Raw genomic sequence first — 24,725 nt, forward strand, 5'->3', positions numbered from 1 at the left:
CTTGAAAAAGAAGGGTCAACACTGCAAATATTGACTCTTTGCATCAACTTCATGCAATTGTCAATAAAAGCCTTTGACACTTATGAAATTCTTGTAGTTATGCTTCAGTATTCCATAGTAACATATGGCAAAATTATCTAAAGACACTGAAGCAGCAAACTTTGTGGAAATTAATATTTGTGTCATTCTCAAAACTTTTGGCCACGACTGTGTACCCATAATGACTTACTATACCCCTAATGACTTACTAGAGTATACCCATAATGACTTACTATACCCCTAACAACTTACTATACCCCTAATGACTTACTACAGTATACCCATAATGACTTACTATACCCCTAATGACTTACTATACCCCTAACAACCTACTATACCCCTAACGACTTACTATACCCCTAATGACTTACTACAGTATACCCATAACGACTTACTATACCCCTAATGACTTACTATACCCCTAATGACTTACTACAGTATACCCCTAACGACTTACTATACCCCTAATGACTTACTACACTATACCCCTAACGACTTACTATACCCCTAATGACTTACTATACCCCTAATGACTTACTATACCCCTAATGACTTACTATACCCCTAATGACTTACTATACCCCTAATGACTTACTATACCCCTAATGACTTACTAAAACCCTAATGACTTACTACAGTATACCCATAATGACTTACTATACCCCTAACGACTTACTGTACCCCTAATGACTTACTAAAACCCTAATGACATACTACAGTATACCCATAATGACTTACTATACCCCTAATGACTTACTATACCCCTAACGACTTACTATACCCCTAACAACTTACTATACCCATAACGACTTACTATACCCCTAATGACTTACTATACCCCTAATGACTTACTACAGTATACCATAACGACTTTCTATACCCCTAACGACTTACTATACCCCTAACGACTTACTATACCCCTAATGACTTACTATACCCCTAATGACTTACTACAGTATACCCATAACGACTTTCTATACCCCTAACAACTTACTACAGTATACCCATAATGACTTACTATACCCCTAATGACTTACTAAAACCCTAATGACTTACTACAGTATACCCATAACGACTTACTATACCCCTAACGACTTACTATACCCCTAACGACTTACTATACCCCTAACGACTTACTATACCCCTAACGACTTACTATACCCCTAACGACTTACTATACCCCTAACGACTTACTATACCCCTAACGACTTACTATACCCCTAACGACTTACTATACCCCTAACGACTTACTATACCCCTAACGACTTACTATACCCCTAACGACTTACTACAGTATACCCATAATGACTTACTACAGTATACCCATAATGACTTACTAAAACCCTAATGACTTACTACAGTATACCCCTAAGGACTTACTATACCCCTAAGGACTTACTATACCCCTAAGGACTTACTATACCCCTAAGGACTTACTATACCCCTAAGGACTTACTATACCCCTAAGGACTTACTATACCCCTAAGGACTTACTATACCCCTAACGACTTACTATACCCCTAACGACTTACTATACCCCTAACGACTTACTATACCCCTAACGACTTACTATACCCCTAACGACTTACTATACCCATAACGACTTACTATACCCATAACGACTTACTATACCCCTAATGACTTACTATACCCCTAATGACTTACTACAGTATACCATAACGACTTACTATACCCCTAAGGACTTACTATACCCCTAAGGACTTACTATACCCCTAAGGACTTACTATACCCCTAAGGACTTACTATACCCCTAACGACCTACTATACCCCTAACGACCTACTATACCCCTAACGACCTACTATACCCCTAACGACCTACTATACCCCTAACGACCTACTATACCCCTAACGACCTACTATACCCCTAACGACCTACTATACCCCTAACGACTTACTACAGTATATACACTGCTCAAAAAAATAAAGGGAACACTAAAATAACACATCCTAGATCTGAATGAATGAACTATTCTTATTAAATACTTTTTTATTTACATAGTTGAATGTGCTGACAACAAAATCACACAAAAATGATCAATGGAAATCAAATTTATCAACCCATGGAGGTCTGGATTTGGAGTCACACTCAAAATTAAAATGGAAAACCACACTACAGGCTGATCCAACTTTGATGTAATGTCCTTAAAACAAGTCAAAATGAGGCTCAGTAGTGTGTGTGGCCTCCACGTGCCTGTATGACCTCCCTACAACGCCTGGGCATGCTCCTGATGAGGTGGCGGATGGTCTCCTGAGGGATCTCCTCCCAGACCTTGACTAAAGCATCCGCCAACTCCTGGACAGTCTGTGGTGCAACGTGGCTTTGGTGGATGGAGCGAGACATGATGTCCCAGATGTGCTCAATTGGATTCAGGTCTGGGGAACGGGCGGGCCAGTGCATAGCATCAATGCCTTCCTCTTGCAGGAACTGCTGACACACTCCAGCTACATGAGGTCTAGCATTGTCTTGCATTAGGAGGAATCCAGGGCCAACCGCACCAGCATATGGTCTCACAAGGGGTCTGAGGATCTCATCTTGGTACCTAATGGCAGTCAGGCTACCTCTGGCGAGCACATGGAGGGCTGTGCGGCCCCCCAAAGAAATGCCACCCCACACCATGACTGACCCACCGCCAAACCGGTCATGCTGGAGGATGTTGCAGGCAGCAGAACGTTCTCCACAGCGTCTCCAGACTCTGTCACGTCTGTCACATGTGCTCATGTGCTCAGTGTGAACCTGCTTTCATCTGTGAAGAGCACAGTGCGCCAGTTGCGAATTTGCCAATCTTGGTGTTCTCTGGCAAATGCCAAACGTCCTGCACGGTGTTGGGCTGTAAGCACAACCCCCACCTGTGGACGTCGGGCCCTCATACCATCCTCATGGAGTCTGTTTCTGACCGTTTGAGCAGACACATGCACATTTGTGGCCTGCTGGAGGTCATTTTGCAGGGCTCTGGCAGTGCTCGTCATTGCACAAAGGCAGAGGTAGCGGTCCTGCTGCTGGGTTGTTGCCCTCCTACGGCCTCCTCCACGTCTCCTGATGTACTGGCCTGTCTCCTGGTAGCGCCTCCATGCTCTGGACACTACGCTGACAGACACAGCAAACCTTCTTGCCACAGCTCGCATTGATGTGCCATCCTGGATGAGCTGCACTACCTGAGCCACTTGTGTGGGTTGTAGACTCCGTCTCATGCTACCACTAGAGTGAGAGCACCGCCAGCATTCAAAAGTGACCAAAACATCAGCCAGGAAGCATAGGAACTGAGAAGTGGTCTGTGGTCACCACCTGCAGAATCACTCCTTTATTGGGGGTGTCTTGCTAATTGCCTATAATTTCCACCTTTTATCTATTCCATTTGCACAACAGCATGTGAAATGTATTGTCAATCAGTGTTGCTTCCTAAGTGGACAGTTTGATTTCACAGAAGTGTGATTGACTTGGAGTTACATTGTGTTGTTTAAGTGTTCCCTTTATTTTTTTGAGCAGTGTATAAAAAATATGTATATCATTAATGTAAAAGTCCAAAAATGGATGTAGCAATTGCAGATTGCCCCTGATCAACTCTCATTTCCACCTCAAGACAGGGAGTAAATTGAAAGAATAAACAGTATCTGTGATTCTTATAGGCGATTGTTATTCTCTCATCTCCCGCTCTCACTACATCCATCCGTGTGTTGTTATTTCCTTGTGGAAAGGCACTTCCATTACAGTCCATCACAGATGTGTTATCTGTTGATTTGTTTGCAAACAAGTGCCTTCTTGGGATTGTCCAAATGCTTGAGTGAGTTAACACCCGTTTAACCAGTTTTTAATTCTAAGTCTCACCCAAAGTTCCAAAACTGAGATTGGAACACTCTTACACCCCCTTTCTGCTGCCTGTCTGTCTGTCTGTCCGCCTGCCTGCCTGTCCCTGTCTGTCTGTCTGTCTGTCCGTCTGTCTGTCTGTCCGTCTGTTTGTCCCACACAGGGCAGTGAGTTGTTTATGACAGGCGAGGAGCGTCTGGCGGTGGAGGCTCGCAGGGAGCTGGACAGACAAGAGCTGATGCAACAGAAGAGGGTTGCCCTAGAGACCAACAAGATCATTAAGGAGCAGCAGGAGAAGGAGAGACAGTGAGTGGATATTGATTGGTTGATTCAAATTGGATATTTGGTTCCACTTTTAACAATATTTAATTCCATTGTCCTCCAAGAGTTGCTGAATCTCCTCTCTACTTCAGTTTGCTCCTCAATTCATAACGAGGTAGCGGCGGTGATCCCTTACCAAAAACACAATATAAACCACACAAGTGGATATAGAGCATTTCAAATCATCAAGTTTAACTCAAAGAAGTGATCAAACATATTTCCATTGTGGTGCTTAGAGCCAAATATTCTATAGAATCATTTTCCCGCCAAACAATGTTGGGGAGATTGGACAGAAACACTCAGAAAAAACACTTGATGATTATAGATTATTGTATTCAGAGAGCTGAAGCTTTGACATTTGGGAACTTATGCTGGTAAACTGATCAATGTACTTTTGCCAAAAGTTGTTGTTGTCTGTGCATATGCTCTATGAACAGCCACCTCTCTTGGCACACACAGAGAGAAAACATAGGTGCCTGACTGCCTCGATTCAGTCTTATGTAGCAACATTTGAAATTGTGTTTTTTACATTGAATAAAAGTAGAGACTCAGAGCTAGAAATTGTAGATCTTAAACTGCAGTTGAAGAACAATGGGAAAGTAATTCTGTGTTGAGAAAATGGCCGTTGAATGTTTTGGTATACCTACTGGAGAGCTCTTCTTTGTTTACACCCATTCAGCATCGTTCACACCCTCTAAGACTTAGCCGCCATCCATCTCTTTAAAGATTCAAATGTGAGGCCAATTGATAAACAGAGTGATTAGTTTAGTAAACAACCAAATATTTCAAGACTAAAAGTGGTGAAAGTAGTAGCCTACAATAAAGAAACTCCAGGTAAATATACACTTTATCTAGTCCTTTACCTAAATCCTAATCTGATTTTGGTGCAGGTTATGTGTTCTTTACATAACCGTCTCTGGTAAACATACACTATATCAAATCAAATAAAATGTTTATTTGTCACATGCACAGGATACAGAAGGTGCAACCAGTACAGTGAAATGGTTACTTACATAGTAGCAATGTCAAAAACAGAAAGTATCTAGATATAAATTTATTAGATGACGCTTACCTAACACACTTGTCTAAATTGATGGATCATGTGAAGGAAATGCTATAACCACCTCCCAGCCACATCTGGCTAAGTGGATGGGTCACTATTGTCTGGACATGTACACATGTTCATGAAATACAATAGATGGCCGTAATCACCCCCAGACACACCTGGCTAACTTGATGGGTCATGCAATCATCTGGCGAAGTGTTTTGTTTACATATGTAGTCTTTTGTTTAGACATGTAGCTAGCTAGATAGCTAAACAATGAACAGGCATAATCCCAACTCATACTACTACCAAGCAATGCAAAAATTGTCATTGCTGTAGTATGAATCTGCAGGTAGCTAAAGCTAACCAACCAGGTTCAATGTTAGTTAGCTAACATTAGGGTATAACTTCTTGGGTATGACACTACAAGCTTAGCACACCTGTATTTGGGGAGTTTCTCCCAAATACAGGTGCACACAGCCAAGCTAAGCACACAGCCAAGACAACGCAGGAATGGCTTTGGGACAAGTCTTTGAATGTCTTTGAGTGGCCCAACCATAGCCCGGACTTGAACCCGATCGAACATCTCTGGGAGACCTGAAAATAGCTGTGCAGCGACGCTCCCCATCCAACCTGACAGAGCTTGAGAGGATCTGCAGAGAAGAATGGGAGAAACTCCCCAAATACAGGTGTGCCAAGCTTGTAGCGTCATACCCAAGAAGACACAATGCTGTAATCGCTGCCAAAGATGCTTCAACAAAGTACTGAGGTTTTTCTTTGTCATTATGGGGTATTGTGTGTAGATTAATGAGAGAAAATAACGATTTAATACATTTTAGAATAAGGCTGTAACGTAACAAAATGTGGAAAAAGTCAAGAGGTCTGAATACTTTCCGAATGCACTGTATTTCAAAAACAGCGCAGTAGAAAGGACTATCGACACATACTGAGCAGCTCATGTTATAAACATCAACTCATCTCCCTGCATGTCCAGCCCATCCATTATCTCAGCCAGTCATGGCTAGCGGAAAGGTTCCTGGCTTTTTCTTTTGCTAAACCAACTAGGCAACAATTGTATTTTTATTTACCGATGGAACACAAGTTTGTTTTTAAGGCACATGAAAGTTTACATGTTCCAGAAGGCATTTCTGACAAAAAATGCAATTTGATAAAAAAAATAATGTTTATGTTCAAATGGATCTCCTGTGAAGTAGTGACGTGCGACATACGCCTTGTTTCCTGAAACGAGTCACATATGTAATCTCTTTGAGTAGACAGTAGGTGTTGATTTCAACTTGTCAACCCACAAGATGAAGACAATCTTTGCTCAGTTTGCCAAATTAGGTCCAGGCTTCTGTTCAGAAAACAATCTGTGAAGACATCAGTAGAGCACAACAGCCTCTATCTCTTGGCTCTGTACACTAGAAAAGGACTGACCTTCCACTAGCAATAAAAGCAATCAGACTCACAAGAGAAGACAAGCAAAACAGAATTTTGCATTTTTTTTCTGATTGGCATTCAAGATATACAAAAACTACTTGTTGTCAACATAACTTTCATATGGAATGCATTAATGTTACACTGGCACTATCTCCAGAAGAATAGGCTGTACTTATATCTCAGTGTGATAGATAGTCCATACATGTTTATGTTGTTAACATGTGTTTCTTTGCTTTGTGAACAGGAGAAAGATGGAGATTTCTCAGAAGACTGCTGAGGAAGAGGAACGCTACCAGAAGAAGATGGAGAAGTGAGTTCACCCTGCCTTGCATATTGATTGTTCCTATAATATATGTATTTTGTATATTTTGACAAATAATGTTACGCACAATAACATATTCTACTCATAGAGGAACAGACGGATCAGTCAGGGACTGAGAGAAACAGACGGATCAGTCAGGGACTGAGAGAAACAGACGGATCAGTCAGGGACTGAGAGAAACAGACGGATCAGTCAGGGACTGAGAGAAACAGACGGATCAGTCAGGGACTGAGAGAAACAGACGGATCAGTCAGGGACTGAGAGAAACAGACGGATCAGTCAGGGACTGAGAGAAACAGACGGATCAGTCAGGGACTGAGAGAAACAGACGGATCAGTCGGACTGAGAGAAACAGACGGATCAGTCAGGGACTGAGAGAAACAGACGGATCAGTCAGGGACTGGTAGAAACAGACGGATCAGTCAGGGACTGGTAGAAACAGACGGATCAGTCAGGGACTGGTAGAAACAGACGGATCAGTCAGGGACTGGTAGAAACAGACGGATCAGTCAGGGACTGGTAGAAACAGACGGATCAGTCAGGGACTGGGAGAAACAGACGGATCAGTCAGGGACTGGGAGAAACAGACGGATCAGTCAGGGACTGGAAGAAACAGACAGAAACAGACGGATCAGTCAGGGACTGGTAGAAACAGACGGATCAGTCAGGGACTGGTAGAAACAGACGGATCAGTCAGGGACTGGTAGAAACAGACGGATCAGTCAGGGACTGGTAGAAACAGACGGATCAGTCAGGGACTGAGAGAAACAGAGGGATCAGTCAGGGACTGAGAGAAACAGAGGGATCAGTCAGGGACTGAGAGAAACAGAGGGATCAGTCAGGGACTGAGAGAAACAGACGGATCAGTCAGGGACTGAGAGAAACAGACGGATCAGTCAGGGACTGAGAGAAACAGACGGATCAGTCAGGGACTGAGAGAAACAGACGGATCAGTCAGGGACTGAGAGAAACAGACGGATCAGTCAGGGACTGAGAGAAACAGACGGATCAGTCAGGGACTGAGAGAAACAGACGGATCAGTCAGGGACTGAGAGAAACAGACGGATCAGTCAGGGACTGGTAGAAACAGACGGATCAGTCAGGGACTGGTAGAAACAGACGGATCAGTCAGGGACTGGTAGAAACAGACGGATCAGTCAGGGACTGGGAGAAACAGACGGATCAGTCAGGGACTGGGAGAAACAGACGGATCAGTCAGGGACTGAGAGAAACAGACGGATCAGTCAGGGACTGGAATATATAGATGGATCAGTCAGGGACTGGAAGAAACAGACGGATCATTCAGGGAATGGGAGAAACAGACAGAAACAGACGGATCAGTCAGGGACTGGTAGAAACAGACGGATCAGTCAGGGACTGGGAGAAACAGACGGATCAGTCAGGGACTGGGAGAAACAGACAGAAACAGACGGATCAGTCAGGGACTGGTAGAAACAGACGGATCAGTCAGGGACTGGGAGAAACAGACGGATCAGTCAGGGACTGGGAGAAACAGACAGAAACAGACGGATCAGTCAGGGACTGGGAGAAACAGACAAACAGACGGATCAGTCAGGGACTGGAAGAAACAGATGGATCATTCAGGGAATGGGAGAAACAGACAGATCAGTCAGGGACTGAGAGAAACAGACATAAACAGACGGATCAGTCAGGGACTGGTAGAAACAGACGGATCAGTCAGGGACTGGGAGAAACAGATGGATCAGTCAGGGACTGGTAGAAACAGACGGATCAGTCAGGGACTGGGAGAAACAGACGGATCAGTCAGGGACTGGGAGAAACAGACAGAAACAGACGGATCAGTCAGGGACTGGGAGAAACAGACGGATCAGTCAGGGACTGGGAGAAACAGACAGAAACAGACGGATCAGTCAGGGACTGGAAGAAACAGACAGAAACAGACGGATCAGTCAGGGACTGGGAGAAACAGACAGAAACAGACGGATCAGTCAGGGACTGGGAGAAACAGACAGAAACAGACGGATCAGTCAGGGACTGGGAGAATGACATAAAGGGAACCCAGGATCCATCTAAACTTCACAGACCATCTAGTTAAAATAAAAGCATGTGTGCGTGTTTAGGATCGAGGCTACGGAGAGGAAGCACAATGGGGACTGGGAGGAGGACTGGGCCCCTGGAGAACAAACCAAACCCAAGAGTCCCTCCCCGGCCCTGCACGAAATCAACACCCCACCCCCCGAGTACAAGAGCTCTGGTAAGGAGAAGGGAACAGGCGGTACCTCTATAGATGAATGAATAGATTCCAACAGGGACCTGTAGAGCAGCGGGACCAGTAAGGGCCTAGACTTACAGATGTGTTGAACCTCTCTTCATGCTGTCTGTCTCCTGTCTTCTTCCTCTGTGTGCCGTGCTTTCTGACTTCCTTCACTTCCAGACTATGGAGCCAGCTCTTTTCAGGCTGATGACAACGATGAAGGGGAAGAGGAGGAGGAAGAGGAGGAAGAAGAAGGGAGCGAAGTGAGTGACTGAGTCTCACAGTGTACCGACACATCGCAGAGTCAGAGACACGTTACAATACCACTGACAACATGCTCGATTTCCTTTGACAACCAAAACCTATTGGCATGTTCATATACTGTACATTAATAGTGCTAGCCTGGATGCTAGGCTGTTTCTGCTTTAGCTAGCTTGTCTTGTGTTTCCTAAATTGCCTAGAATCCAGGAGGGTGCTATATTTCTCAATACAACCCCTTGAGCTCTCTTTCTTTCTGTTGTGTGAATTGGATTCAGTTGACCAACTATAGTAGATGTTTTTTTTCTAGATTTGCTCAAGTTATGTGCCTTGATTTACGTTTGTCTGGGCATCAGAGTGACTCTGATTGATGTTGTTTTTCCTTTGTAGCTTTCGGGTTGGTTTTATCACTATGAAGGGAAGCTGCCCACACTCCGCAAGGTATTCTGTACGATCGCAGTTTGGTGTGCTGTGAGTGTGTTCTGTCAAAGCTAACACATATGCAGTGCCTTCGGAAAGTGTGCATACCCTTTGACTTACTCCACATTCAGTTGTGTTACGACCTGAATTCAAAATTGATTACATTTATGTTTTTTCTCACCCATCTACACACACTACCCCATAATGACAAAGGGGAAAGGTTTGTTGAAATTTTTGCGGATTTATTAGAAACTAAATAAATAAGTATTCACTCCCCTGAGTCAATACTTTGTAGAAGCACCTTTGGCAGAGATTACAGCTGTGAGTCTTTCTGGGTAAGTCACTCCGGGCTCCCAAGTGGCGCAGCAGTCTAAGGCACTGCGTCTCAGTGAAAGAGGCGTCACTATAGTACCTGGTTCGAGTCCAGGCTGTAGCACAGCTGGCTGTGATTGGGAGTCCCATAGGGCGCGGCGCACTGGGTTTGTCCGGAGGAGGCCGTCGTTGTAAATAAGAATTTGTTCTTATTAACTGACTTGCCTACTTAAATAAAGGATAACATTTTTTTTTTAAAGAAGAGCTGTAAACAACTGGATTGTACAATATTTGCACATTAGTCTTGCCATAGATTTTCAAGACGATTTAAGTCAAAACTGTAACTTACTTGGCCACTCAAACGGCTCTCCTGTGAAGTTGTGACTTGCGACATACGCCTAGTTTCCTGAATCGGGTCACATTTGTAAAAATGTCTAAAAACATAATTACACTTTGACATTGTAGGGTATTGTGTGTAGGCCAGTGACACAAAATCTATTTTAAATTCAGGCTTTAACACAACAAAATGTGGAAAACGTCAAGGGGTTTGAATAATTTCTGAATGCACTGTAGTTAACTTGGAGCAAAATAACATGACTTATTTACTGGTCCTGTCACCACAATGCTGCGGTATGCATTAACCTATATATTAATGGCCGTCAGTGTCTGTTGGAAGTTGGATAACGTTCTTGTACTGTATCGTTTTTTGCATAATTTGTTGTTTGTCGTGGAATCATCGGTTCTGGTTTCTCCCTGCTTTCTATAATTAAAAACTTTACTGGTGCCTCAGAAAGTAGAGAAGAAGAAGAAGGTGTCCAACATTGACACCTTGCAGGAACAGAGGAAGAACAAGAAAGAGATGGAGTTTGAGCTGAAGCTGGCTGCAGAGAAGGAGGAAATGTATGAACGAGAGAAACAGCTGAAGATCAGTAGACTGGTGCAGGAGGTAGGAGTAATGATCTGACTGGTGTAGGAGGTAGGAGTAATGATCTGACTGGTGCAGGAGGTAGGAGTAATGATCTGACTGGTGCAGGAGGTAGGAGTAATGATCTGACTGGTTTAGAAGGTAGGACTAATGATCAGTAGACTGGAGCAGGAGGTAGGAGTAATGATCTGACTGGTGTAGGAGTAATGATCTGACTGGTGTAGGAGTAATGATCTGACTGGTGTAGGACTAATGATCTGACTGGTGCAGGAGGTAGGAGTAATGATCTGACTGGTGTAGGAGGTAGGAGTAATGATCTGACTGGTGCAGGAGGTAGGAGTAATGATCTGACTGGTGTAGGAGTAATGATCTGACTGGTGCAGGAGGTAGGAGTAATGATCTGACTGGTGCAGGAGGTAGGAGTAATGATCTGACTGGTGCAGGAGGTAGGAGTAATGATCTGACTGGTGCAGGAGGTAGGAGTAATGATCTGACTGGTTTAGAAGGTAGGACTAATGATCAGTAGACTGGAGCAGGAGGTAGGAGTAATGATCTGACTGGTGTAGGAGTAATGATCTGACTGGTGTAGGACTAATGATCTGACTGGTGCAGGAGGTAGGAGTAATGATCTGACTGGTGTAGGAGGTAGGAGTAATGATCTGACTGGTGCAGGAGGTAGGAGTAATGATCTGACTGGTGTAGGAGTAATGATCTGACTGGTGCAGGAGGTAGGACTAATGATCTGACTGGTGCAGGAGGTAGGAGTAATGATCTGACTGGTGCAGGAGGTAGGAGTAATGATCTGACTGGTGCAGGAGGTAGGAGTAATGATCTGACTGGTGCAGGAGGTAGGAGTAATGATCTGACTGGTGTAGGAGGTAGGAGTAATGATCTGACTGGTGTAGGAGGTACGACTAATGATCTGACTGGTGCAGGAGGTAGGAGTAATGATCTGACTGGTGTAGGAGTGTTGATCAGTAAACCTTTGCAGGAGGTAGGAGTAATGATCTGACTGGTGTAGGAGTGTTGATCAGTAAACCTTTGCAGGAGGTAGGAGTAATGATCTGACTGGTGTAGGAGTATTGATCAGTAAACCTTTGCAGGAGGTAGGAGTAATGTCCATATAACACCATGCTGTATAAGTGAGAATATAAAATGAAAATCACAAACACTTTATTTTCAGTTGATGTTTTGTCAGCACATCGCCAATAGTATGTGCAATCTTTTTTCATTTATACCTGTATGACTGAGCCATAACCCAGCCTTGAGTTATGTTGTTCTATATGACTGACCAGTGACCCAGCCTTGTTATGTTGTTCTATATGACTGAGCCATAACCCAGCCTTGAGTTATGTTGTTCTATATGACTGACCAGTGACCCAATCTTGAGTATTTTTGCTTTGCGCTGTGCCGTGTTGCGCTGTGCCGTGCCCCAGGTGTCAGAGACTCAGCGAGAGGATCTGGAGGAAGGTGAGGCACTGGGTGGAACGTCTCTGTCAGACACGGCTGGAGCAAATTTCCTGTGTAGAGAACGAGTCCCCAGAGGTACACCTAGAACCCCCTCTCCTAGAACTATGTAGAACCACCTCTCCTAGAACCCCCTTTCCTCTGTGTATCAGTGAGGACCACCTGTGGTACTATCGCATATGATATTTTATATGTGTAGTAACTCTTCTTCATTTAATGTGTTTTCCCTTCCGTTGGTAATAGATAGATTTGTGGTAGGATACAGGGAGTCATTTATCTTGTTATTCAAAGACAGTGATCGTAGTGCAGCCACAGTGCTCTGTGACTGTCTGTGTGGAGTACAGTGATAGCGCTGTGATTGAGTGTCTGAGTTGCAGGGCTTGTCCTTCAGGTGTCCCCTCCTTGCTCTCCTGCCTCTGGGCCTATGGTGAGGCGTTTCTACGGGGGTCTCCAGCTGGCCACCACTGACCTGGATGATTTCAACTTGGATGAGGTGGACGAGAGTCGGAAAGGGCCCCTGAAGAGACTGGCCCCCACCCAGTCTTCTTCCTCCCAGCCCCCACCACCCCTACCTCTCCCTCCACTTTCCCCCAGACTCAACCCCACCATCCTCAACTTCTCTCCCCCCTCACCACGACCATCCCCCCAACGCCCCCCCCCCCCCCCCCCCCCCCCCTCATCCGCAAGCCTCCTCCCTCGGCTTCTACAGCGGCCTCCAGAGGAAGTCAGCCCCGTCCTCCTCCTCCACCTCCTCCTTCCAAGTACCCTCCTCCTCCTCCCACTACCCCCCTCCCTCACAGTCCTACATGAACCCCTCCTCCCCCTGGCCCACCCCTCAACCTCCCCCTCCTCCACCCCCCCGCACCCTGAGGAGAGGCTGGGGGGAGGGTCCCATGGATGGTACCACCACCATCACCCCTCCAGTCCTCCAGAGACAAGGAGCGAGTGGGAACGGGGTGGGTACCTGCCAAGGGGAGGTTACTACTCGTCCAACGCCAGTGAAATGACCTACCCCTCGTACTCTAAGGTAGCCTCCCTGGGGTGTCTATGGTCTGGTCTGAAACAACCCCTAGCCCTTGCCTTGCCCCGAAACCTTTTAGCTGAGTTGATGGGAGCGGACAACAATTCACAATGACTGAATGGTGTGAAGAAGACATCTCTTTCCTCTCCATTGAAATGAAATGCTGTTTTTTATTCAGTTTGTCGAGGCTCTGTGTGATTTGAAATGTTGTTATAGTATTTGACAGCAGTGGGTGTAGAATCGCATGGCGTGTTGTGGTGTGATATGCAGTAAGTAGTGGGTGTTTTATGTGTGAAGACATTATATTGTCAATGTAGGCGAAAGAGGCTGTAAGTCAGACTGAATAGCTCCTTTTCAAGTGCACAATATCTCCTGTCTTGATGTGTTCCACTTCAAACACCCCTGTGTGTGTGTGTGTGTGTGTGTGTGTGTGTGTGTGTGTGTGTGTGTGACATTCATTTTCCCGTAGTGTTTTGCAAAAGTAATTCAGGGATGAATACACAGTACTCTTTCCCTGGTTCAGGTGATGATAAACACTTCCCACGTCAGTGGTGTATCCAATTCAAGCAATCCCCTGGTAAGTCTGATATTTGAGAGTTTTCATTAAGCCTAGAAGGAGGTACTTGTGTGATGTGAACAAATGTTGAGACAAGCTGGAGATCTGTTGACATTTAAACCACACAACTTTCTTCACAGTTCTAGAACACCCCAGGGCTCTGATCTTAGAGGGTTAAACATAGATATACACAGGGTTAAATCACAGGGTTAAAGCTCTGATGTCACTGGTTTCATCATGAGCTGTTTGTTCTGGGATTCAGCAGCAGAATCCTGCTTCTCACTGTAGACCACTGTAACCCCATTGCTTGCTGTCAGATTTGCTGCTGAATGGATGTTCCCAATAGCAAATAGCTCCTAGCCCGCCCAACCAGAGGCGGCAGATGGCCCCTGCCATGTCTAAACCAGTCATGCTACCCCAGAGCCAGTCCCATCGACCTACCTACCCTACCCTCTGAGGGCCTGGTAAGAAAAACACTCCTAACCCCCCTCTTTCGCTCTCCCTAAAAACCCTCAATCCCTTTGTGGATGCTTGCTATGTTCTCCTGTCACTGTCCCTAGCCGGGGTACTAGTTGGTTGTCACTGTCCCTAGTCGGGGTACTAGTTTGTTGTCACTGTCCCTAGTCGGGGTACTAGTTGGTTGTCACTGTCACTAGTCGGGGTACTAGTTGGTTGTCACTGTCACTGTCCCTAGTCGGGGTGCTAGTTGGTTGTCACTGTCACTGTCACTAGTCGGGGTACTAGTTGGTTGTCACTGTCACTAGTCGGGGTACTAGTTGGTTGTCACTGTCCCTAGTCGGGGTACTAGTTGGTTGTCACTAGCCGGGGTACTAGTTGGTTGTCACTGTCACTAGTCGGGGTGCTAGTTGGTTGTCACTGTGTAACGGGCTTCCTCCTCCTCTTCATACGAAGAGGAGGAGTAGTGATTCGACCAAACTGCAGCGGGTTGTGAATACATAATGATTTAATAAACAAAACAGAAGAACACGACGAACACTTGAATAATTACAAAACAAATAAACGAATGTAGACAGACCTGGACACGAACTTACATACAACGTGAAGAACGCATGAACCAGGAAACAGACTACATAAAACGAACGAACAAACAAAAAAACGGAACAGTCCCGTGTGGCGTAACATACAGACACTGACACAGGAGACAATCACCCACAAACAAACAGTGAGAACAACCTACCTTAATATGACTCTCAATCAGAGGAAACGTCAAACACCTGCCTCTAATTGAGAGCCATACCAGGCAACCCAAAACCAACATAGAAACAGAAAACATAGACTGCCCACCCAAAACTCACGCCCTGACCATCAAACACATACAAAACAACAGAAAACAGGTCAGGAACGTGACACACTGTCACTATTCGGGGTACTAGTTGGTTGTCACTGTCCCTAGTCGGGGTACTAGTTGGTTGTCACTAGCCGGGGTACTAGTTGGTTGTCACTGTTCCTAGTCGGAGTGCTAGTTGGTTGTCACTGTCAAGGTGTTGGATGCTAACTTCCTTATCAGGTTGACACAGAGGCTAGGCAGGCAGAGTCTATCATATGTGTTGGATGCTAACTTCCTTATCGGGTTGACACAGAGGCTAGGCAGGCAGAGTCTATCATATGTGTTGGATGCTAACTTCCTTATCAGGTTGACACAGAGGCTAGGCAGGCAGAGTCTATCATATGTGTTGGATGCTAACTTCCTTATCAGGTTGACACAGAGGCTAGGCAGGCAGAGTCTATCATATGTGTTGGATGCTAACTTCCTTATCGGGTTGACACAGAGGCTAGGCAGGCAGAGTCTATCATATGTGTTGGATGCTAACTTCCTTATCGGGTTGACACAGAGGCTAGGCAGGCAGAGTCTATCATATGTGTTGGATGCTAACTTCCTTATCGGGTTGACACAGAGGCTAGGCAGGCAGAGTCTATCATAGGTGTTGGATGAAAACCTCTTAAAGGTCCAATACAGTCATTTTTATCTCAATATCAAATCATTTCTGGGTAACAATTAAGTACCTTACTGTGATTGTTTTCTATTCAAATGGTCAAAAATTAACACAAATAGCTTCTTAGCAAAGAGCAATTTCCCAAGCAAGAATTTTGTTAGGACTGTCTGGCACACCAAAACTCCATCCCACCAAATCTAGGACTGTGACGATACCAGTATTGCAGAAGATCAAACTGTGTGGTCCTTTAAAAACCTGCTGTATGTACAATATTGTGTGCTAAAGTAAAAAATAAATACAAATGTGACTCTGGATGACACCATAATGATGTTTGTTTCCAACATTAGGGCTGTTTTGGTAAAGAACTTAAATCCGCTTCGTGTTTTGTTTTTCCCTGCCACAATACTAACTAGTATTGTGATACTGGTATCGTCACGGCCCTAACCAAAGCAGCTCTTACACTACATTTTACATTTACACTTGAGTTATTTAGCAGACGCTCTTATTTGTACATTCATTTTAAGACCGCTAGGTGGGACAACCACATATCACAGTCGTAGTCAGTACATTCATCTTAAGATAGCTAGGTGGGACAACCACATTTCACAGTCGTAGTCAGTACATTCATCTTAAGATAGCTAGGTGGGACAACCACATTTCACAGTCTTAGTCAGTACATTCATCTTAAGATAGCTAGGTGGGACAACCACATATCACAGTCTTAGTCAGTACATTCATCTTAAGACCGCTAGGATAGCTAGGTGGGACAACCACATTTCACAGTCGTAGTCAGTACATTCATCTTAAGACCGCTAGGTGGGACAACCACATATCACAGTCGTAGTCAGTACATTCATTTTAAGACGGCTAGGTGGGACAACCACTTTTCACAGTCGTAGTCAGTACATTCATCTTAAGACCGCTAGGTGGGACAACCACATTTCACAGTCATAGTCAGTACATTCATTTTAAGACAGCTAGGTGGGACAACCACATTTCACAGTCGTAGTCAGTACATTCATCTTAAGATAGCTAGGTGGGACAACCACATTTCACAGTCGTAGTCAGTACATTCATTTTAAGACAGCTAGGTGGGACAACCACATTTCACAGTCGTAGTCAGTACATTCATCTTAAGATAGCTAGGTGGGACAACCACATTTCACAGTCGTAGTCAGTACATTCATCTTAAGACAGCTAGGTGGGACAACCACATTTCACAGTCGTAGTCAATACATTAATCTTAAGATAGCTAGGTGGGACAACCACATATCACAGACATAGTCAGTACATTCATCTTAAGACAGCTTGGTGGGACAACCACATATCACAGACATAGAAAGTATGTTTTTCCTCAATAACGTAGCTGTCAGTAGAGTCAGAGCTAGAAGGGGGGGTGGGGTGGGGGGGTTCAAGTGCAAGTCCTGGTTAAGTGTTTTTTAAATGTTATTATTATTATTATTTAAAAAAATTGGGGGGTGGGGGGGTCGAGGTGAGGAGGAGGATTATTTAAGATACTGTTTGAAGAGGTAGTGTTTTTATCATTTTCACAATTCTACAATATTATTACAGTCTTCATAGTTTGGAAATATATATAAAACACAGGAAAATCACGTTTTTGATTGCACTGGGACTGGGACATGGGACACTGGGACATTTTATACATGTAAGCAGTAACTCCCCTGAATGTGGTATGACTATAGGACAAAGACCATGTATTCAAACTAGCTTCTGAAGTTGCATAATTGTATGTTCGTTAATGGGAAAATATGTCTGTTTTTTCCATTTCCTGAAAGGTTTCTGTTTTGGAGATAATAGGTTTTCATCCAACAGCGAGGCTACGCTAATGTCCCTTCCTCTCTTCCTGTCACCCTGTTTCATTGCATGACTATGGAGATAGCACTCTGCTCCCGCTGGTCATTTACCATATGTCAGCACCACAGGAGGTTGGTGGCACCTTAATTGGGGAGGACGGGCTCGTGGTAATGGCTGGAATGGTATCAAATACATCAAACACATGGTTTCCATTGATGCCATTCCATTTACTCTGTTCCAGCCATTGCTATGAGCCGTCCTCCCCTCAGCAGCTTCCACTGGTCACCACCATCCAGAAAAACCAAGGGAGGATTGAGTCTTCATATATTATCCATGTTGTCAAGGGTGAATCCACAGAGACTATTATAGTCTTTGCAGTTTATCAACAGAACTTGTCAGTAAACGAGTACTTAACCCTAAGATGCAGAGAGAGAGAGAGAGAGAGAAGAAGAAGAAGCTTAGTGTTGTAGTGTCAATCTCTTCTGAATGCCTTCTGGTTCCTGTGCTACAGCCGCCGGAGATGCTGAAACGGATGGTGACGTATAACACCTCCTTTAGGTTCAACAACAAGAGACAAGTAATCCATACCCATCACCACCTTCCCCTCTGACTCTCCTCTCCTTTGACTCTCCTCTCCTCTGCTCTGAGTGGTTATTAGTAGTTTAGTGGCTGTTTCCCCTTCCTCTTTCCTAACTAAATCAATCCCTCTTCCTTCCCCGGAGTGATGCGTGTAGTGACTGCCTCCTTTACTTCTCTGGTTCCCAATCTGTCCTCTTTGTTTGATGCACTAGTTCCTTGTAGTCACACGTTCGATAACTCAACTAATGACTGTGGAGTGCACATGTATTGGGCATTCTTTTGTCTCTGTGTAGATATACGGATGGTGTGGATGCTGAATGGTGTACATTATGTGGGTGTACGTCTTCTTTTTGTGTCCAGGTTGATCTCATGTTATCTGACAGTGCATTGTCCTGCTGTCAAGGCATTTTTAGTATTTGATACAAAATGAGATTGGGACCACAAAAAACTTCTGTACTCTAGGAAGAAAGAGCTCCATGTTTTTACACAACCCTACAGATTATGATTATTGTTCAAAAATAACTTTGATTTTACAGTCCTTGTTCTTAAATTCATTCCCTACACTTCCAGATCTGTCGTCATAAACTCTGTGGAAATCTCAATTGGCACTCTGCTATTCCCTATATTCTGCACTATACTGTATCTGGTGGAAAGTGGTGCACTATAGGCAATTTGAGATGCAGCCTCGTACCTCAGAGGGCCTTTTGTTCTTGTGATGCTTTCAAAAATCTGTTCATGTGTCCATGAGCAAGGAACTTAACCCCTGGCTCTGACCCCACTCTCTGAGGGTTCTCAGGAGGCGTGGGATATGCAAGAAAACGATTTACCAATTCGCACTTGTACATGTGTGAAATAGGACAAATGTAAGCACCCACTTCATTATTATCTTATGATTATATTCAAAAGACTTCAATGTCATTGCAATGAATAGGCTTGTACTCAGAACGTCATCTTACACAGTCAGATTCAATCAATGTTCATTCAGAAAGCAATGCTTTTATAGAGACGCTTTTTATTCCTTCTTTGTCCATGAATGCAGAATGAGGAGCTGTGGCCCTCAGATTTTGATGGACACAGATGACGGTGTGTGTGCTTTTGTGTATGTATGTGCGTGTGTGTGTGTCAATGAGGCCTGTCCTAGAGGAGAAAGATGAGCCTTCAGATGTCACACTGTGAACGTGACATTAGCAGGCAGAGACACGTGAAAGGCAGATTGAACAAGCCTGTTTTGTTTTTTATTTTCAACTCCTTTTGAGATGTTTTGAAGTGAAAATTAGAAATGCGGTCGCTATCTCACTTTTTCAAACGAAAGGGATTGAACAGTGGAGAACTGAAAACTGATTTTCAGTAACAATGGAAATTTGCTTCAAAAATCTATGTTTTATAGAGTGCCTTGCACCCCCTTTGCGTTTTTATTATTTTGTTTCATTACAACCTGTAATTTTAAATTGATTTTTATTTGGATTTCATGTAATGGACATACACAAAATAGTCCAAATTGGTGAAGTGAAATGAAAAAAATTACTTATTTTTAAGGAATTCTAAAAAATAAAAACGGTAAAGACGTGCGTGCATATGTATTCTCCTCCTATGCTATGAAGCCCCTAAATAAGATCTGGTGCAACCAATTACCTTCAGAAGTCACATAATTAGTTAAATAAAGTCCACAGCAATCTCAGTGTCACATGATCTCAGTATATATACACTTGTTCTGAAAGGCCCCAGAGTCTGCAACACCACTAAGCAAGGGGCACCATCAAGCAAGCGTCACTATGAAGACCAAGGAGCTCTCCAAACAGGTCAGGGACAAAGTTGTGGAGAACTACAGATCAGGGTTGGGTTATAAAAAAAGATCCAAAACTTTGAACATCCCACGGAGCACCATTAAATCCATTATTAAAAAATGGAAAGAATATGGTGTAACAGTATAACTTTAAACCGTCCCCTCGCCCCGACACGGGCGCGAACCAGGGACCCTCTGCACACATCAACAACTGACACCCACGAAGCGTCGTTACCCATCGCTCCACAAAAGCCGCGGCCCCTGCAGAGCAAGGGGCAACACTACTAATAGGTTTCAGAGCAAGTGACGTAACTGATTGAAACGCTACTAGCGCGTACCCGCTAACTAGCTAGCCATTTCAAATCCGTTACAATGGCACCAGAACAAACCTTCCAAGAGAGGGCCGCCCACCAAAACTCACAGACCAGGCAAGGAGGGCATTAATCAGAGATGCAACAAGGAAACCAAAGATAACCCTGAAGGAGCTGCAAAGCTCCACAGCGGAGATTGGAGTATTTGTCCATAGGACCACTTTAAGCCGTGCACTCCACAGAGATGTGCTTTACGGAAGAGTGGCCAGAAAAAAGTCAATACTTAAAGAAAAAAATGAGCAAACACGTTTGGTGTTCGCCAAAAGGCATGTGGGAGACTCCCCTAAAGAAGTACTCTGGTCAGATGAGACTAAAATTGAGATATTTGGCCATCAAGGAAAATGCTATGTCATGCGCAAACCCAAAACATTTCATCACCCCGAGTACACCATCCCCGCAGTGAAGCATGGTGGTGGCAGCATCATGTTGTGGGGATGTTTTTCATTGGCAGGGACTGGGAGACTGGTCAGAATTGAAGGAATGATGGATGGCGCTAAATACAGGGAAATGCTTGAGGGAAACCTGTTTCAGTCTTCCAGAGATTTGAGACTGGGACAAAGGTTCACCTTCCAGCAGGACAATGACCGTAAGCATACTGCTAAAGCAACACTCCAGTGGTTTAAGGGGAAACATTTAAATGTATTGGAATGGCCTAGTCAAAGCCCAGACCTCAATCCAATTGAAACACATCCAACTTGAAGGAGCTTTAGCAGTTTTGCCTTGAGGAATGGGCAAAAATTCCAGTGGCTAGATGTGCCAAGCTTATAGAGATATACCCCAAGAGACTTGCAGCTGTAATTGCTGCAAAAGGTGGCTCTACAAAGTATTGACTTTGGGGGGGGTGAATAGTTATGCACGCTCAAGTTTTCTGTTTTTTGTTGGTCTTATTTCTTGTTTGTTTCACAAGAAAAAATATTTTGCATCTTCAAAGTGTTAGGTATGTTGTGTAAATCCAATTATACAACCCCCCCCCAAAATAAATTTTAATTCCAGGTTGTAAGGCAACAAAATAAGAAAAATGCCAAGGGGGTGAATACTTTCGCAAGCCACTGTAGTTACAACCATTGTATTGAAACGCTGAAATGTGTTGGTTTTAGCAATAAAACATTGTTTTTTTAAGCAACAATTTTATTTAAAGAGTTGAATATATAGTTAGCTGATATTCATACTGCCGTTCTTATCGCTACAGTCGCATAGACCTTTATTTTACAAAGCTCAAGATGGAAAAATATGGAAAACGGATCCAGAACCTTGGTTTTTCTCATATTATTAAATGAATCCATTTAAAGTACATTTAAAGACATAGAAGTGGTTGTCAAAAGAAATCTAGCTCTTCAACACTCAGCACACTCATTCTCTGCTAGGGCCTGATTACATACAAAAGTCATTTAGATACATAATGATAAATGATACGCTACATTGACCTGGTTTGTGTTGAACCTATGAAGAAGTTTTACAATGTTGTAAACTAACAAAAGAAAGAACTGCCATTTCAGTTTACATCACAGATTGTGTAAAATGTCAGAATTATCCAAATCCTTTGTATGAACTAGAGCAATAAATCAGTTGAGGCCAGGGTGATATAAGGCTATAATTGCAGGCCTATTGCCCAACCATGTTTCCTAGTGGTGCTAAACCTCAATGCAGAAATGACACAGTGAACTATCTAATCCAGAGGCTCTTAAGCTTTTTCAGCTCGAGACCCAAATGAAAAATGTACTGTCCTCGAACAACCCAAAATAAGAAGAAACAGTGTGTGATTATAAATGTTTACTCATAACTCGCGACCCACCTCTCACATTCTCAGGGCCGACTTTGGGTCCCAAAGAAACCCCGGTCTAATCATATGATGTTTGTCTTTCAGAAATATGTGGAAGACTTTGATCCCCTCTCCATGGTACTGTATGCCTGAGCTTAGCCTGTATATATCTGCCAGACTATTAGACATATAGGACCATGTCATGTATACAGGTGTAGAACCAACCATATGCAAATACATCTCTTTGAAGAAGTAGATCATTCATATCCCACTGGGCACAGACGTCAATTCAACGTCTATTCCACGTTGGTTCAACGTCATTTAATTGAAATGACGTGGAAACAACATTGATTCAACCAGTGTGTGCCCACTGGGATGCCAATAAGATCGTTACCAAGAGACCAAACAGAAGATGTGCCTTTGAAAATCTGTGAATTGTGTCTTTGACTATAAAGCTGTGTGCAAATGTCAGTCTCCATCCAATGTGAGCCATGCCTTCTAGGTAACCATAGATCCTCATTGAGTCACTGTTACAGCCATTCTGTGTTATAGCCTTCCTGGAAACCTCAGTGGAACATCTCTTTTGTTCTCATCTTTCTTTGAAAAAGTAAATGCACCGCAGGGAAGCAGTTTTCTACATCTAAAGCCATATATCATGAAGATATAATGTATAGATTGTACCATCTATACAATCTTAGAAAAAAAGGTGCTACAGTATATAGAACCTAAAAGGGTTCTTCGGCTGTCCCCATAGGATAACTCTTTGAATAAGGAAGGTTCTATGGGGACTGCCGAAGAACCCTTTTGGAACCCCTTTTTATGTGTACATGTCTATTCACTGTGATCCAGTGTTGTGATGTAACCATCCCGCTCTCTGGCTGTGTTAACAGTTCTCCTCGGAGCAGATAGCTGGACGAGACGTGAAACTGCTGAGAATCAAAAAGGTAATGAGAACCCCCCCTCAGGATGAACTGTCCAGTTATGACTATACTTCTCAGGTTGCTAAGCTTTTTATGAAGGAAAGAAGGATCAAAACACATTTTCCTTCAGGGACCATACAGCTAATCTTGCCCTGCAGAACCATTCCTTTATTGCCTCAGACAGACATTCAGTAGGATGATGACAATGCATCTAAAGCTTTAAACCGTATGTAATGAATGGATTACATGTAATTCCAATGTCTACCAGCATGTTAAATGTGCAACCAGAGGGGAAAAAATCTAGACCACCTTTACTCCACACACAGAGACGTGTACAAAGCTCTCCCTCACCCTCCATTTGGCAAATCTGACAATAATTATATCCTCCTGATTCCTGCTTACAAGCAAAACCTAAAGCAGGAAGTACCAGTGATTCGCTCAATAAGGAAGTCGTCAGATGACGCAGATGCTAAGCTACAGGACTGTTTTGCTAGCACAGACTGGAATATGTTCCGGGATTCTTCCAATGGCATTGAGGAGTACACCACATCACTTACTGGCTTCATCAATAAGTACATTGATGACGTCGTCCCCACAGTGACTCTACGTACATACCCCAACCAGTAGCCATGGATTACAGGCAACATCTGCACTGAGCTAAAGTATAGAGCTGCCGCTTTCAAGGAGCGGGAATCTAACCTGGACACTTATAAGAAATCCCGCTATGCCCTCCGACGAACCATCAAACAGGCAAAGTGTCAATACAGGACTAAGATTGAATCGTACTACACTGGCCCCGACACTCGTGGGGTGTGGCAGGGCTTGCAAACTATTACAGATTACAAAGGGAAGCACAGCCGCGAGCTGCCCAGTGACACGAGCCTACCAGACAAGCAAAATAACTTATATGCTCACTTTGAGGCAAGCAACACTGAGGCATGCATGAAAGCATCAGCAAATCCGGATGACTGTGTGATCACGCTCTCCGTAGCCAATGTGAGTAAGACCTTTAAACAGGTCAACATTCGCAGGGCCAGACAGATTACCAGGATGTGTACTCCGAGCATGCTCTGACCAACAGGCAAATATCTTCACTGACATTTTCAACCTCTCCCTGTCTAAGTCTGTAATACCAACATGTTTCAAGCAGACCACCATAGTCCTTGTGCCCAAGAGCACCAATGTCACCTGCCTAAATGACTACTGACCTGTAGCACTCACGTCTGTAGCCATGAGGTGCTTTGAAAGGCTGGTCATGGCTCACATCAACACCATTATCACATAATCCCGAGACCCATTCCAATTTGCATACCGCCCCAACAGATCCACAGATGATGCAATCTCTATTGCACTCCACA

At 43.9% G+C, this 24,725-nt stretch overlaps 1 protein-coding gene across 1 annotated transcript in view; it reads left to right on the forward strand.

Moving 5' to 3' along the window:
* Window positions 1–24,725, forward strand: part of LOC120051692 (harmonin-like) — a 42,847-nt gene that overhangs the window by 12,208 nt on the left and 5,914 nt on the right. The window contains 13 exon segments of the mRNA XM_038998579.1: window positions 4,026–4,168; window positions 6,913–6,978; window positions 9,093–9,226; window positions 9,407–9,483; window positions 9,875–9,925; window positions 11,007–11,162; window positions 12,578–12,615; window positions 12,617–12,686; window positions 13,000–13,258; window positions 13,371–13,564; window positions 18,467–18,519; window positions 22,546–22,585; window positions 23,338–23,391. Coding sequence (XP_038854507.1) covers window positions 4,026–4,168; window positions 6,913–6,978; window positions 9,093–9,226; window positions 9,407–9,483; window positions 9,875–9,925; window positions 11,007–11,162; window positions 12,578–12,615; window positions 12,617–12,686; window positions 13,000–13,258; window positions 13,371–13,564; window positions 18,467–18,519; window positions 22,546–22,585; window positions 23,338–23,391 — 1,335 coding nt within the window.

This window comes from Salvelinus namaycush, chromosome 8 (assembly GCF_016432855.1).
Source record: "Salvelinus namaycush isolate Seneca chromosome 8, SaNama_1.0, whole genome shotgun sequence".
NCBI lineage: Eukaryota > Metazoa > Chordata > Actinopteri > Salmoniformes > Salmonidae > Salvelinus > Salvelinus namaycush.